We start from the raw sequence: 13652 nt of genomic DNA, 5'->3' as shown, positions 1-13652 counted from the left end.
GCTGGGCAGATGGGAGGGTTATTATTCCTGACTGAAGGAGAAAGTGATGTCAACACTATAGACACAATTCCTTAAAGTAAGTCAAGCGAAGCCTTCAGTATGTAACTATACAAAAACTTTTATTCATTTGCACTAGGGTTGGGTCCACTGCCAACAGGGGACCTCAGTGCCCAGAAAACTGACAGTCAGTACCAATCACTTTGTAGTGGACATTCACTGGGGGACGTACCGGAGAAAGGTCCAGCAGTACGTCCTCCTTCAGGAGGTCAGTGAGGTATGGCCATCCTGGCCGACAGGCTTGGCTCCTTGGAGAGGGAGGGGATTTCTGGAGGACCTGGAGGCTGAGGTGCCACATGAGCACAGAAATTGTTTGTGAAGCAGCACAGAGTTCTGTACGAACCATTTATAAATGGGGCCTAAATTCCTTCAGCTAGAGAAGCACTGAGCAGGAGGGGGTGGCACCTCAGAATAGGACAGAGAGGAATCACAATTGAATGCTAGGTCACTCCCAAGGGCCCAAGTCCAAACACTCAAGAAACAAAGAAACACAGGATGGGCAGAGTTTGGATGATTCCAAGTCTGAGAACCAAAGTAGCATCTTAATAAACACACACTTCAAAAGGCATAAGGCAAACACAGCATTTCTGAGTGATCATGTCCAGTCCACTAACCAATTAACAAATAAATATGTGCAAGGTTATCAACTCGTCTCCTTTTGCAAGACAGAATTAGCACTGCAAAATACGTGGTGGCATGATATGCACGCCTTCAACCTCAACAAAAACATGTGCACGCCATCATTACAATCCTGCACATAATTTATAGTGTTCTGAACATGACTTTATAAACCACCGTCAAATTATTAAACATTAGTACCCAAATACAGAATTTAAAAAAATTATTTTGAATGTTTTAATTCTACCATCTCCAAACTGTGAGCTCAAAATTTGGTCTACATGGAGGGCTCACAAACAGGGCCCCCGATGTGTCCACTTCACCTCAATAATTTCCTCACACCAGCAGCCTGCCTGGTCTGCCAGAACATGGATGAGAATTCGGCTTCCTGTGACAAGCAGCCCACTTCTGCCCCACAATGTGACAAAAGTCAACCCCGCTACAAGCACCATTCAAAGGGGTGGGAAACAGCCTGTCACATAGCTCTCAGAAAGGGAAAGCAGGGCGTTTAGATCTCTCTCAGGGCAAATGCTGAGACCGCAAAGCTGAAAGACCCCTTCTGGGTTTACTACAGATACAGTTGTATTTCACTAGGGGACCTGCTCTCTATTTCCTGCACAAGTCTGTTTTTGTAAATGCAACTGGTGCTCTATGGCTCAGATGAATGGGACAAGGGATGTGCGCACACAGGCACAAGTACAGAAGAGGGGTGTGCTTTGCTAGGAAGGCAATCTTTGCCTCACTGAAGCACTTTGCTTAGACAAGGCAGTTTTAAACAGAATGGCCCCTAACTGGTTCCTGATAGAATGTAAGAAAAAACATGTTCAATGAGTATACCCAAAAGTCTCTGAAGAACTAGGCTGGCCTTCTCAGCAGAAACCAAGTGGGCTCTCAGCCAGGCCTGCAAGACCACGTAACAGAGTCTCTTGGGGACACAGATGGGAGGCGTTGCCCTTGGGTCCCCCAGTAGAGGGCAGCTTTCACTGCAGGTCCTGTAGGTTGACAGTGCTGCCTGTGCTGTGCGTGTCCTCAGGCCCAGAAGCCCCTCCGGCAGCAGGATGCACCTCCTGCAAAACCAAGCAGAGTAATGAGGAGGTCAGAAAGCGGGGGGAGGGGGGGCTGAGGCAATACAGGACCACTCACAGCCTCACAGCCGCTCACCAACTAGCAGCATAACCTGCAGGGCCAGCCAGCCAGGTGCTTCTGACTTTTCTGTTAAAAACTACTCCACCTCTACCTTTTAGAGAAATGTTTCTACCTCATTAGATTCAAGGCCATGATGACCAGCGTTTGGCTATTTGTACCCTACCCGATTTCTTTAGGAGTGATCTTGTGAATGGGAACACCAGGCAGCATGTAGTAGACACTAAAGGGGCTTTCTGGATGTCCCCACTACAGCAGTCTGGGAGCTCCCACCTCCTATCAGTGCTTTAGTCAAAATTCATTTTTGACATTAAGGAAAATGTTTAACCCTCTGTACACCATAAGCATCTCTAGACACTTTAAAAACTCATTTTTCGTGAAAATTTTCAACTGAAAATATTCAAGAACACCGGAACTGTGAGTAATATATTTATTTTTATAATATTCATTGCAAATTTATATTTTTAATTAAATTCAAAATATCGTGGCGTGTGGGATAGTTTCCGTTTTGGACGTGTAGCAGTTATTGATAGCCCAATTTCTATTTGTATGGATTTTTAAGTATATATTTAAGCCTGTTAGAAATTTAATAAGCTAAATACTTTCATTATTTTATATCCAAATCTGAATTATCCACAGCCACCTATGCCCAGCTTATCCATTTAAGAAAACTAATTTGTCTGGGTCTATTTTTCCACAGGTTAAAACTAACTTCCCATTGAAGGAAGTGACTAGAATTTCTCTATATAAAATATTTTAAAGAGTATGTTCACCTTATTTACAAGTAGGAGCTACAATGACAACAAATTTGAGCTTTAGTCTTATCCTTTTATTTTCTGGCCATTTACCCACCTTTTCTAGAAAGCGGCAAACATCCAGGCAACCAACCCAATGGATCTCCACCCGAGGCCTACCTCAGTGCCCAGCCTCTGAAGCTGGAAGCTTGGTGATAATCTTACTAACAAACCCAAAGACGTGTAAAGCATCAGACCTGGAGGACATAGACGGGCACACCAATGGCGAGCAGGGGGTGGAAGGTGGAAGACTGCGGGCTCAGCACCACCGGCAAGACTCCTTCACCTGAGGGGCCATCCTGGGGAGGGAGGCAACAGCACATGTTTTATTAACCAGGCACGACAGCATTCCTACCTCAGCCTGAGTAGGTCTATCAATGCCACATGCAGGACTGGTCCTACCCCGTGTATCAGGCAAGGCACCCCCTTGACCCAGGTGAGGCCCGAGAACCCAGCAGCAACTGGCATCAGGGGCTGAGAGCCTCATCTCTCACCCTGATCCCAGCCTAAGGCCCAGGGGGCTAAGCTGGAGCTGAACCGCCTGCCGTCTGGCTGCTCCTCCCTCCCAAGTCCTTCTTCTGGAACTTTCCAGTACTCTCTCACACTCAAATACCTCCCCGCAGTCCAAGTGCCAATTTCTCTCCTGTGGGTTGTTCTTGAACTCTGACGGATGCTCCGGGCACCCCTCCCTCAGTGTCTCACTGCTCTCCAGCAGCCTTCTCAGACCACACAGGTAGGCTCATCTCTGCCTTGAATCCAGCCCTCAGTCAAGCTGGGACTATAGATGAAAGGTCTTCCCAAGAGGGGCGATCAGGCCCCTAATTGTCCAATTCAGAAAAGGAAACTGTTTAACACTTCACCTTTCATCTGCACGTCAGCACAGCTGACCATCCACAGCTCCCATCACTCAATCCTGGTGCCACCATCACTCCCATCAGTATCTCTCATTCCTTCCAGTCTCAAGAACCTTCTGTATCAAGCACTGAGCACTCACTATCATTCCCATCTTATATGTGATAAGACGGAAGCCCCAAGTGCTTAAGTAACTTACCCAAGACTACCCTAGCTGGTAAGGGAAAGATAAAAGATTAAAACCCAGGTTTCTCTACCTCAAAACTGACATCTTTAATTGGTGTTCCTTAGAAAAATAACCACAACTCCTTTTCCAACTAGCTCCAGTGGAACCAGCTTCCTTACAGTCGCCATGTCAAAACCTCGAGTCCTGCAATCTTCACTTGGGATCTGCTTGCTGGCTTTGACCATGTTCAGAAGGCTCAAACTGGGCCCCCTCCACTACCTTTATCTTGGAAAAATCTTTCATTTCTCTGCAGGCAAATCCCGCTCCCACAAAACGCTCACATCTGCTTCTGGTTTGCTACAGCCGCATGGCCATCCACTGGGCCCATCTTCCAGGCGCCCTCAGGCTCTGCCCAACCCATTGCTACCTCTCTTTCACTTATCTGAACCCTACAGACGCTCCATAGCCAGCACGGTCCTACTTCCTTCATGAGCCTCTCCCAGAACTAGACTCCACAGACTGGACTCCCTGCTCCCTCTTCCAGATCAGCTCAGGACTCAGATGTTCTATGACATCTCTGACTGGGACTCCCTGGCCACACAGTGCTCTTTGGCCCCAGAGTACCCAGGACACAGAAGACTGCTCAGTGAAGGGGCAGGATGTGATCGGGTCAGGTCAGAGGGGCATATCCTCAGCTTTTACATCTTTTCTGTTCTAAAACCCAAATTACCTTACATCTCTATCCTGCCCCTTCAAAAATGAGACTGGAAATAAAGTTGTACACAGAGGTGTGGAGCTGAATGTGTCTAATGAGCGTTCGTGGAGTGGCTGCCAGCTGCAGAGTCTGCTGGGCCCGGGGCATAGTCTAAGAGGTGGCTGGCCCTGCCCTTCAGGGGCTCAGTTTGGTAAAGAATGAAAACGGGAAAAGAAAAAAAATTAAAAGCTAGCACCTTTAATAGATAAAGGCTACATCCTCTGGTGTGCTACCAGCAGTCTCCAGAGATGAGGATGACCAATGCAGCCTGAGGAAGCCCCTGCACCCCAGCCCTGAAAAGAGAAGCAGGGTCTGGGGAGGGGCAGGCAGCGTGAGCCAGGTGCCACAGCATCCAAAGGCTGCAGTGCCTGTCTGTGGCCATCCTCAGGCAGCCCAAGCAGCTCAAGACAGCTACAGGGGGCCTTGGAATGAAGCAGGCATGTGTCTACACCTCACAGGACTCCCAGTACATTACAGAAGACAGAGCACATGGGAAGGGGGGACCAGACACATACAGAGAGTTCTGACACAGATGTGTCGATCTTAATGAAGATAAAAGCTTGAACAAATATAGCTCAGTGGGTGGGATGAAGGGAGAAGCTGGGGTTATGGACAGATGATTTAGGATATAAAACAGGACTTGGAACAGTGGTAGAATGGCCGTTCACTGAGAGAAAGGAGCACCCAGAGACAGAGCCCTGAGGCCTTGCCCACAGCTCTCACCAGGACACCTCCGAGCCTGCCTCCTCCCAGCTCGATGGCTCTTACCTGCAGTAACTGGACCTGAACACACTGCACCCCAGCTGCTGGAGCTGGTCCTGGCAGACCTCCGCCGGGCACCACAAGGTTCCCACACAACCAACCACTCTGGTTTGCATACAAGTGAGTAGGAGTGACTTTGCCACCTTTCATTTTTCTCTGAGTAGACCCTGAGGCTCCTAAAATGAAACAAACCAACAATGCACTGTACATTGTGCTGTTCAGGCCCTTGCCTTCACAGAGGCCACACTCTGGGGGAGTCAGCCTTCCCATTACCTGTCACTGCACAGCCTTACAGAATTAAAATTACTGAACAGGGATGGTCATGAGGTAAGAGGTGAAGAAAACAGGAGAAAGATTAACAAACTCATATGTGTCGCTTGGACAGACATCAGACTTGTGAAGGTGGAGACTCTTCCTTACCCTCTGACTCCAATAGCTACAGGCATGCAGATCTGAGACCACTGAGCAAACCAACCATGGGCGCAGCAGAATCACGGACAAGGAAGAGGAAAGAAAAGAGGCCCCACCCCTTGGACACTTCGGCACATGCTAAATGGCTGCCATATTCTTCAGGCTTTTTTTGTCCAGCTTCCTTTACAAAAATCATCACTTCATAAAAATAGGGTTTTTAAATAATTAAGTACAAAGAAGAAAGAAAAATCCTGACACTCTGGAAGGGTTTTTCTGACACTTGCCAGGTTTGTGAGCAGCAGGAAATCCGAGGCAGAAACCAATGGCCTAGATTCAAAGCCTGGCTCGACAACTGACTCTGCTACCTATGTTTTCTTCTAGGGCCGTGGTCGGCAAACCGCGGCTCTTTGGCCCCTTGAGTGCCACGTGCGGGCACGCACGTAGTGCGACTGAAACTTCATGGCCCATGTGCAGAAGTCGGTTTTCGGCCTGGGCGAGTCTATTTTGAAGAAGTGGCGTTAGAAGAAGTGGGGGTGTCGGTCGGTGGGGAAACGGAAGACGCGGCAGGCCGCGGGACACGCAGCGCGGAGGAGGGCACGCGATTCATGCACGAGTTGAGTGAGCCAGTCAGTCAGCAGTCTCATTGTGCAGTGGTTAGTGCTAGTCGCGTCCGCAAATCGCGCGCAGGTGACAAAAGTACCTACTCGAAGCATAAAGTTACCTGTATTTTTCCAAACAGCTGCAAATCCTACAGGTATTTTTGTCATCAATTTAAGAATTGTAATTATTTTGTGTTGGTGGCTTTATTATTATAAAATGAAACATTTTTTAGGTGCCCTGTTTGAGATGGCTACAAAGAAGAAGCAATGAAAAACAGAAGACGAAAACCGTGAATTTAAAGTTGAATTTAAACTTGAATGTACCTACCTATATAGTTTAAGTTTAAAAAATTTGGCTCTCAAAAGAAATTTCAATCGTTGTAGTGCTGATATTTGGCTCTGTTGACTAATGAGTTTGCCGACCACTGTTCTGCCGGGAGCCGGTCCATCCTTGCTGTTTCAAAGGACCTGGCATATATGGCATACTGTTCTTAATATGTTTGCTCACCTTCTTGGCACTATGTGTTTTAACCAAGGTCTCCTCTCTGAGAAAGGTTGTTTCCCCAGGTAGGGATTTTCCCCTGAAGTTAGGGAGGGAATAAAACCCCTCAACTAAGTGCCAGGCGGGTAATTAATCACTTTAACTATGAACAATCATGCTTAAGCTACATAATCTTTACTCCCTGGAATGGAGATAAGAAACGCCCTAACCTTTGTAATAGAGATTGATAGGATTGAATCAACTGGTATAAATACAGATGTAATAAGACAGAAAGAGACAGAACTTAGAACACAGAACTTAGAACACAGAACTTAGAACACAGAACTTAGAAGACAGAACCCACACAGAACCTAGAGACAGAAGAACTTCGCTGGAGAGAACATGGCAAAAGATCCTGGACAGAAACTGGAGACAGAACCTAGAGACAGAACCTAGCGAGAGAACATGGCTGAAGAACCTAGAGACAGAACCTGGCTACAGAACCTGGATAGAACATGGCAAGAGAACCTGACTAGAACCCAGTGACTGAACCTGGCTGGAGATCCTAGACTGAACCTGGCTGGAGAACCTGGACAGAACCTGGCTGGAGAACCTAGCGAGGGAACATGACTACAGAACCTGGCTGGAGAACCTGGAGAACCTGGAGAACCTGGCTGGAGAACCTAGCAAGAGAACATGGACACAGAACCTGGCTGGAGATCCTAAGCAGAACCTCTCTGGAGATCGAGACCAGAACTTGGCTGGAGATCCTGGCTAGGCTGCTGATCAACTGAACGCTGTCTCCGTGTCATTCCTTCTTCGCCGACTCCATCTACGCCTTTGGGAACCCCTGGACCTGCTGGGGTTGGACCCCGGCACTGTTCCAGGGTAAAGAACCTGAACAGACACTTCTCCTAAAAGGACATACAGATGGCTAATAGACATGAAAAGATGCTCAACATCACAATCATTAGAGAAATTGAAATTAAAATCACAATGAGATATCACCTCACACTTGTTGGGAGGGCTATCATCAATAAACCCACAGTTGGCAAGAATGTGTGGAGAAAAGGGAACCCTTGTGCACTGTTGGTGGGAATGCAATAGACTGGTGCAGCCACTGTGGAAAGCAATATGGGGTTACCTCAAAAAATTAAAAATGAAACTGCTACTTCACCCAGCAATTCCACAGCTGAGAATTATCTGAAGAAACCAGAAACACTAATTCGAAAGGATATATGCACCCCTATGTTCATTGCAGGATTATTTACAAAAGCAAATATCTGGAAACAGCCCAAGTGTCCATCAGTAGATGAGTGATAAAACAGTTGTGATACACTTTACACAATGGAATACTACTGGGCCATCAAAAAGAAGGAAATGGTAGGTAGGTAGGTAGGTAGGTAGATAGATAATACATACATACATACATACATACATACATACATACATACATAAGGAAATCTTGCCCTAGCCGGTTTGGCTCAGTAAATAAGAGCATCGGCCTGCGGACTAAAGAGTCCTAGTTTAATTCTGGTCAAGGGCACATGCCCAGGTTGCAGGCTCGATCCCCAGTGGGGGGCGTGCAAGAGGCAGCTGATCAATGATTCTTTCTCATCATTGATGATTCTGTCTCTCTCTCTCTCCCTTTCCCATCCTCTCTGAAATCAATAAAAATATACACACAAAAAAAGAAGGAAATCTTTTCCTTTGCAACAACATGGATGGACCCGGAGAAAACATTATGCAAAGTGAAATAAGCGAGTCAACGATAAATACCATATGATTTCACTCATATGTGGAATCTAATTAACAAAATGAAGCAAAACAGAGACAGACTCATAGAGAGCAAACTGACATCTTTCAGGGGTGGGGGGAAGGTGGAGGGATTGAGAGGGAAAAAAAGAATTCATGGCACATGGACAATAGTGTGGTGAATGTGGATGGGGGTGAGGGGTGGGAATTGGGGGTAGAAAGACGTGGAGGAGGGGTAAATGGTGATGGACAGAGACGACTTGGGGTGGTGAACACACAATACAGTGTACAGATGATGTGTTGTAGAATTGTGCACCTGAAACCTGAATATTTTGTTAACCACTGTCACCCCAATAAATTTAATAAAAAGGGGGGTGGAAGATATACTATAAAAATATATTTATTCACAATGAAAAATTTTCATATTAATAGTAAAAAGCAGATAAAAATATGCAAGTGCCATTTCTTCAAAATTAGGCTGTTTATACACATAGGAAAATGTTTAACATCAAAACATTAGAAGTAATTTTCTCTGGGTGGTGGAGCTGCAGGGGAAAGTGCATAAAAAATGCATTTTTATTTTTTCCAAAGAGTAAACCATTTACTAAACACTAGTCCTTTGCTTAATGACTTCTGTGCCACACTCCAGCTGTCCCCATTTGTCCTGCTGACCAGCTCTCCTCCAGGGCACCGGCCAGGCTTTCATCACCAACATTCCTCAGCATGCCTAGGTCACAGCACAGCTCACTGTCTCCCCACCTCACTGTTTCTCCTTTTCAAAGCCTGCATGGAGATTCTCACTAAATTATTTCTCCAGATGAATTTAAAACTTTAAGCAGGACCTCATTCAGGCCCAGTATACTGTATATTCATCGCTGGTGATCCCAAGATACTTTATTACTTTTGTTATCATTATGAGATCTATTTTATCCATCTCTACCCACTGGCTCAGTCACCACTCTGATCTCAGCTACTCTCATTTCCCTGCTGCAGGAAAATGAAGAAACCTCTACCTGCTCTTTTTGCCCCTAACTCCCCCGCCCCCCTGCCAGAAAAACAGCTGGAACCATCCCTTAAAAAATATCACATCCCCTTTTAATTATGCCTCTGTTTTCCCATCTGACTCTGAGTGAAAGCCAAATGACAATGACCTTGAGGCCCTAAGCAGCCTGGCCTCCCACCGGCTTTCTACTTCCCAAAACTTTCCCCTAACTGGCTCTGCCAACAACCGCCTTTCCACCAACCCTCTCAGGTGCTCATCAGGAGTCCTTCGCCCAGATCTGTCCATGTGCTCCCTTCCTCACCTCCTGCATGTGTCACCTTCCCTGTGAGGCCTCTGTCTACCTTTTTAAAACTGGAAACCATCACAGACCCCTTTCCTTGTTTTGTTCACATTTATCACATGATTTACTGTTTTATCAAATGCTCCACCCCCACCCCACCTCCAATCAGAATGCAAGCAGTGGTATCTGTGTTGTTTCGGACACGCAGCAGGAATATTTATCAGAAGGAAGGCGTCCCCGTCTCATTTTCTCAGTCAAGTTTTATGTCTCCTCCATTCAGGTTCTACACAGTTGTGAAATTTCCTCCTGGATATTTTGTAATTTTTGTTGCCATTGTGAGGTATTTTCTCCATTGCATTTCCTAATTAGCTACTGCTGCCATACAGCACACTCCAGGTGGTTATATATTTGTTTTATAACTGGCCACTTAAATATCTTTTAATTTCTAATCGTTTTTCAGTTGATTTTGGGGGGTTTTCCAATAAACAATCAAATCATATTTAAGTTATTGTATGTCTCCTTACCTATGGTTCTTATTCTTTCTTGCTTTATTTCAATACAAGAATCTCCAGAACAAAATTAAATACCAAAGGTAATAATGGTAACAAAAGTAATTCTTACGTGCATCTAGAATGCCTCTGTTAGCTCGCCATTAAGTATAATTTTGACTCTTGGTTGGGCTACAGAATCTTTATTATATTCTATTTCCATCAGTAATGGATATCAATTTTTTAAAATAAATACAGAATCTGTTGAGAAAAATAATAAAGTTCTTGACTGACCTATGATAACAAACCCACTAGCAACATTAAATCATCCTTAAGCTATGGACTAAACCTCACTGTTCAGAATATAAGGTTAAATATATTGCCAGATCCTGTGTTTTGAGAACATTTCCATCATTTCCATCATCAATCTACAGCTCCCATTTTGGGGAGTATCTCTGTCAGGCTTTGGTATCCAGATCATAGGTGTTCCCTATTTTCCACAAAAGTTCTAGAACAGTGACTACTATACATGTTCCATGGACAAGTAGAAGCTGTATAACCAATGGCAAGCATGAGATTCTGAAATACTAACTCCATCCACAGTTATTGGTGATTTTTGAATAATGATGATTTGTTTTCCTGAAAAATATGCATTTTGTTGCAAGCACTCCAATTTATTATCATAGATATGATATTCAGTTATTTTTCCACTGAATCTGTGAAATTTAATTATGCCTTTTTTTCTTGGTAAAACTGCTCAGAAGTAGAAACTGACAAGTTAGAAGCTGTATCTACATACGATGTTTTGTTTGACCCACACAGAATGATTTTTTAAAATATGAATAGGTTATCATATTTTAGCATCAAAATCCAGATTTCTGATTCTTCTTAAATTTGTTCTTTTTCCATCCATCCTGCAATAACAGCTTATTCCACTTAGCTTCCTTTCTCTTATTTAATAGGAAGGCACCCACAGGCTTAAACTTGCAACTGGCTTTAGCCACATCCCCTGCTTTTCAGCCTTAACAAGTGGCTAAGATTCAAAGTGCTTTAAGCATTTTACCTGTATTATTTCACTTAACCCCACAAGAATCCAATATAGCTGCTTTTATTACCATTTTACAAGGGAAAAAATTGAAGCACAGAAAAGCTGCTTGCTCAGAATTCAAACTTTTAACCACATACCTATCTATCTTTTCTATAAGTATTTGTAATTAGCTTTTACGTCTTCATTAACCCAAGAGTTTGGTAAGTTTTCTTTTGTTTTCCAAGTAATTTTTACTTCCTATTTTACCATAGTATGGTCAAAAATGTATAGTCAGGCTGGGGGTTTGTGCCTAAAGACTTTGTAATGCTTTTCCTGATGGCCTAATTTGTTCAGTTTAATTTCTATAAATATTGCATAGTCATGGAGTAAGATATACTGAATCAACTTTACTACTCCCATTGTAAATACCTTTCAGATCTTTTGCCGTTTGATCTGCAAATAATGAGTTAAATTAACCACTTCAGATGTTGCTAGGTTTTTATTCATTCAACTCTAGATTTCCATAGGTTTTTACTTTGTATTGTTAGATACTGTAAGCCTTCATATAAATATTCACATAAATGGTCAGAAGTCGCCTAGTATTATATGTGAACAGCAACCAAAAACAGAGACAATCTTCTCTGCCTCATGTGCTCATCTTTAAATTGTATGCTTCCAATGCTAGTAGTATTAACCCTGCTTTGTGATTTCTGCTTGCTTTTCTTTTACTTTCTTATCTTAGTTTTAACCTTCCTAGATATTTCCACCCAGCATGTGCCTCCTCTAGACAAGACATAGTTGGGATTTTGCTCTTTGACTCAGTAAAAAAAAAGTTAGAGGAGCTCTGGCCAGTGTGGTTCAGTTGGTTGAGAATCATCCCATGCACAGAAAGGTCACCAGTTCGATTCCCAGTCAGAGCACATGCCCAAGTTGTGGGTTCGTTCCCGGTCAGTGTGTGTTCGGAGGCAACCAATCAATGTTTCTCTCTCATCAATGTTTCTAACTCTCTATCCCTCTCCCTTCCTCTCTGTAAAAAAATCAATAAAATATATTTTTAAAAAACCAACAAAATAAAATGTCAGAAGAAATAAACACAGTCCCAAGGGTTTTGGAAAAGGGAATGTGGGCCTATATTTACATTCCTCCATCACAAGAGTGCTTTGCAATGACAGTATGTAGGTGGCAAAATGTGAGCTTTTGAACTTAAAGAAAATTCTTCTACTATCTTCACATATGAAGGCTGAATACTTGACAGGTCCCATAGAAGTCTATAGAATGTTTAAAGCACTTTGACCACTATTATAAGATGCTAAGAAACCAGCTCATTATTTTGAAAACTGATAAACAGAAATATTTAGACATTTATTCTGACTTTCCTGTATGAACTGTATCAGGGTAAAAAAAAAAAACAAAAAAAAAAACTGATGAGAAGTTGCTCTTTACAGAAGTATTCTAGCTAGTAATGAGAAAGGAAAGACAGAATATCATCTTTCTGCAACCTCTAATAGATCCAGTCACTGATCATCAACGACTACTAACAACACAGGACAGACCACCTAACGTCAAGACCCCCTGGAAGAGCCCCCCACTGCAAGAGAGTTTCGCTAACCCCCAGCCTACCCCAAGAATCAAACTTCAACCAGATCAAACCTACTGGTGTAATTACTAATTTATAGGAAACATAGAAGACAGGAACCTGTTAAACTACACTATACTGAATACAATCAGCAAACTCCACACTGGCCAAATTCTTCAACAAATACACGGAGAGAGAGAAAAGAAGAAACCTATAGCTATAAAAGAAACTTAAGAAACATGTCAATACACAGTAACATATGAGCCTTATTTAGATTCTGATCCAAACAGTCATAAAAACATTTATGGGATTTGAGACAAAAGTTGAATACTTGCTAGATATTGATGTTAAGGAAATCGTGTTAATTTTTAATGAAGCGATGATAGTATGATTAATATATAGCTATTTTTATTCAGTGTGCCTGAAAAGATATAAAAGATAATGCTGAAATATATTTTTAAAAAATATAAAACCACATGTATAATGCTGCTTTAAAACAATGCAATGGATATAACATGTATTATATTCCTAAATGTTCATAGTATTTTTTTCCCCTCAAGCTGAGATTACCTATCAGGTTAAATAAATTAGTATTTGGTTTTCTTCATCACCTTGCCTAATTATGTGCTGAACTCTTTCATTCTATAGATCACCACCACCATACTTTCTTTTATTATTATCTCTAAAAAGTCCTATTTGGGTACTTTGTGAACTGTATGGTAACCTTCCTCAGTCACAATAAACACTGATATGTACAACATTCCTTATAGGACAATATTTGCTTTAAGAGAACTGATCAAAAGAAAACAGGAAGTTGTTACTATTTTAAAGAAAAAGCCCTATGTTAATAAGTACAGAAAGACATAAAATTATATTGCTAATCCTA

The 13652-nt window shown here is 43.0% G+C and overlaps 1 protein-coding gene across 11 annotated transcripts in view; it reads right to left on the bottom strand.

Moving 5' to 3' along the window:
- ZXDC (ZXD family zinc finger C) overlaps positions 1 to 13652 on the bottom strand; it is a 53150-nt gene that overhangs the window by 23244 nt on the left and 16254 nt on the right. For 4 of the 11 annotated variants that reach the window (XM_036321291.1, XM_036321288.1, XM_036321290.1 and 1 more), the window contains 3 exons: positions 5153 to 5322; positions 2810 to 2911; positions 99 to 1742 (listed from right to left, as the gene is read on the bottom strand). The exons of 2 other annotated variants lie outside the window; for them this stretch is intronic. In XM_036321291.1, coding sequence (XP_036177184.1) covers positions 1656 to 1742; positions 2810 to 2911; positions 5153 to 5322 — 359 coding nt within the window. In that variant the 3' untranslated portion in view covers positions 99 to 1655. Of the gene's footprint in view, positions 1 to 98; positions 1743 to 2809; positions 2912 to 5152; positions 5323 to 8781; positions 8938 to 9326; positions 13188 to 13652 lie in introns of those variants that run through there. 5 more of the 11 variants (XM_036321294.1, XM_036321296.1, XR_004969826.1 and 2 more) reach the window with 4 other exon arrangements.

Source organism: Myotis myotis, unplaced genomic scaffold, assembly GCF_014108235.1.
Source record: "Myotis myotis isolate mMyoMyo1 unplaced genomic scaffold, mMyoMyo1.p scaffold_m19_p_9, whole genome shotgun sequence".
Taxonomy (NCBI): Eukaryota; Metazoa; Chordata; class Mammalia; order Chiroptera; family Vespertilionidae; genus Myotis; species Myotis myotis.
Note: the sequence above shows the minus strand (reverse complement) of the source record. Positions and strands in the feature narration are given on the sequence as shown.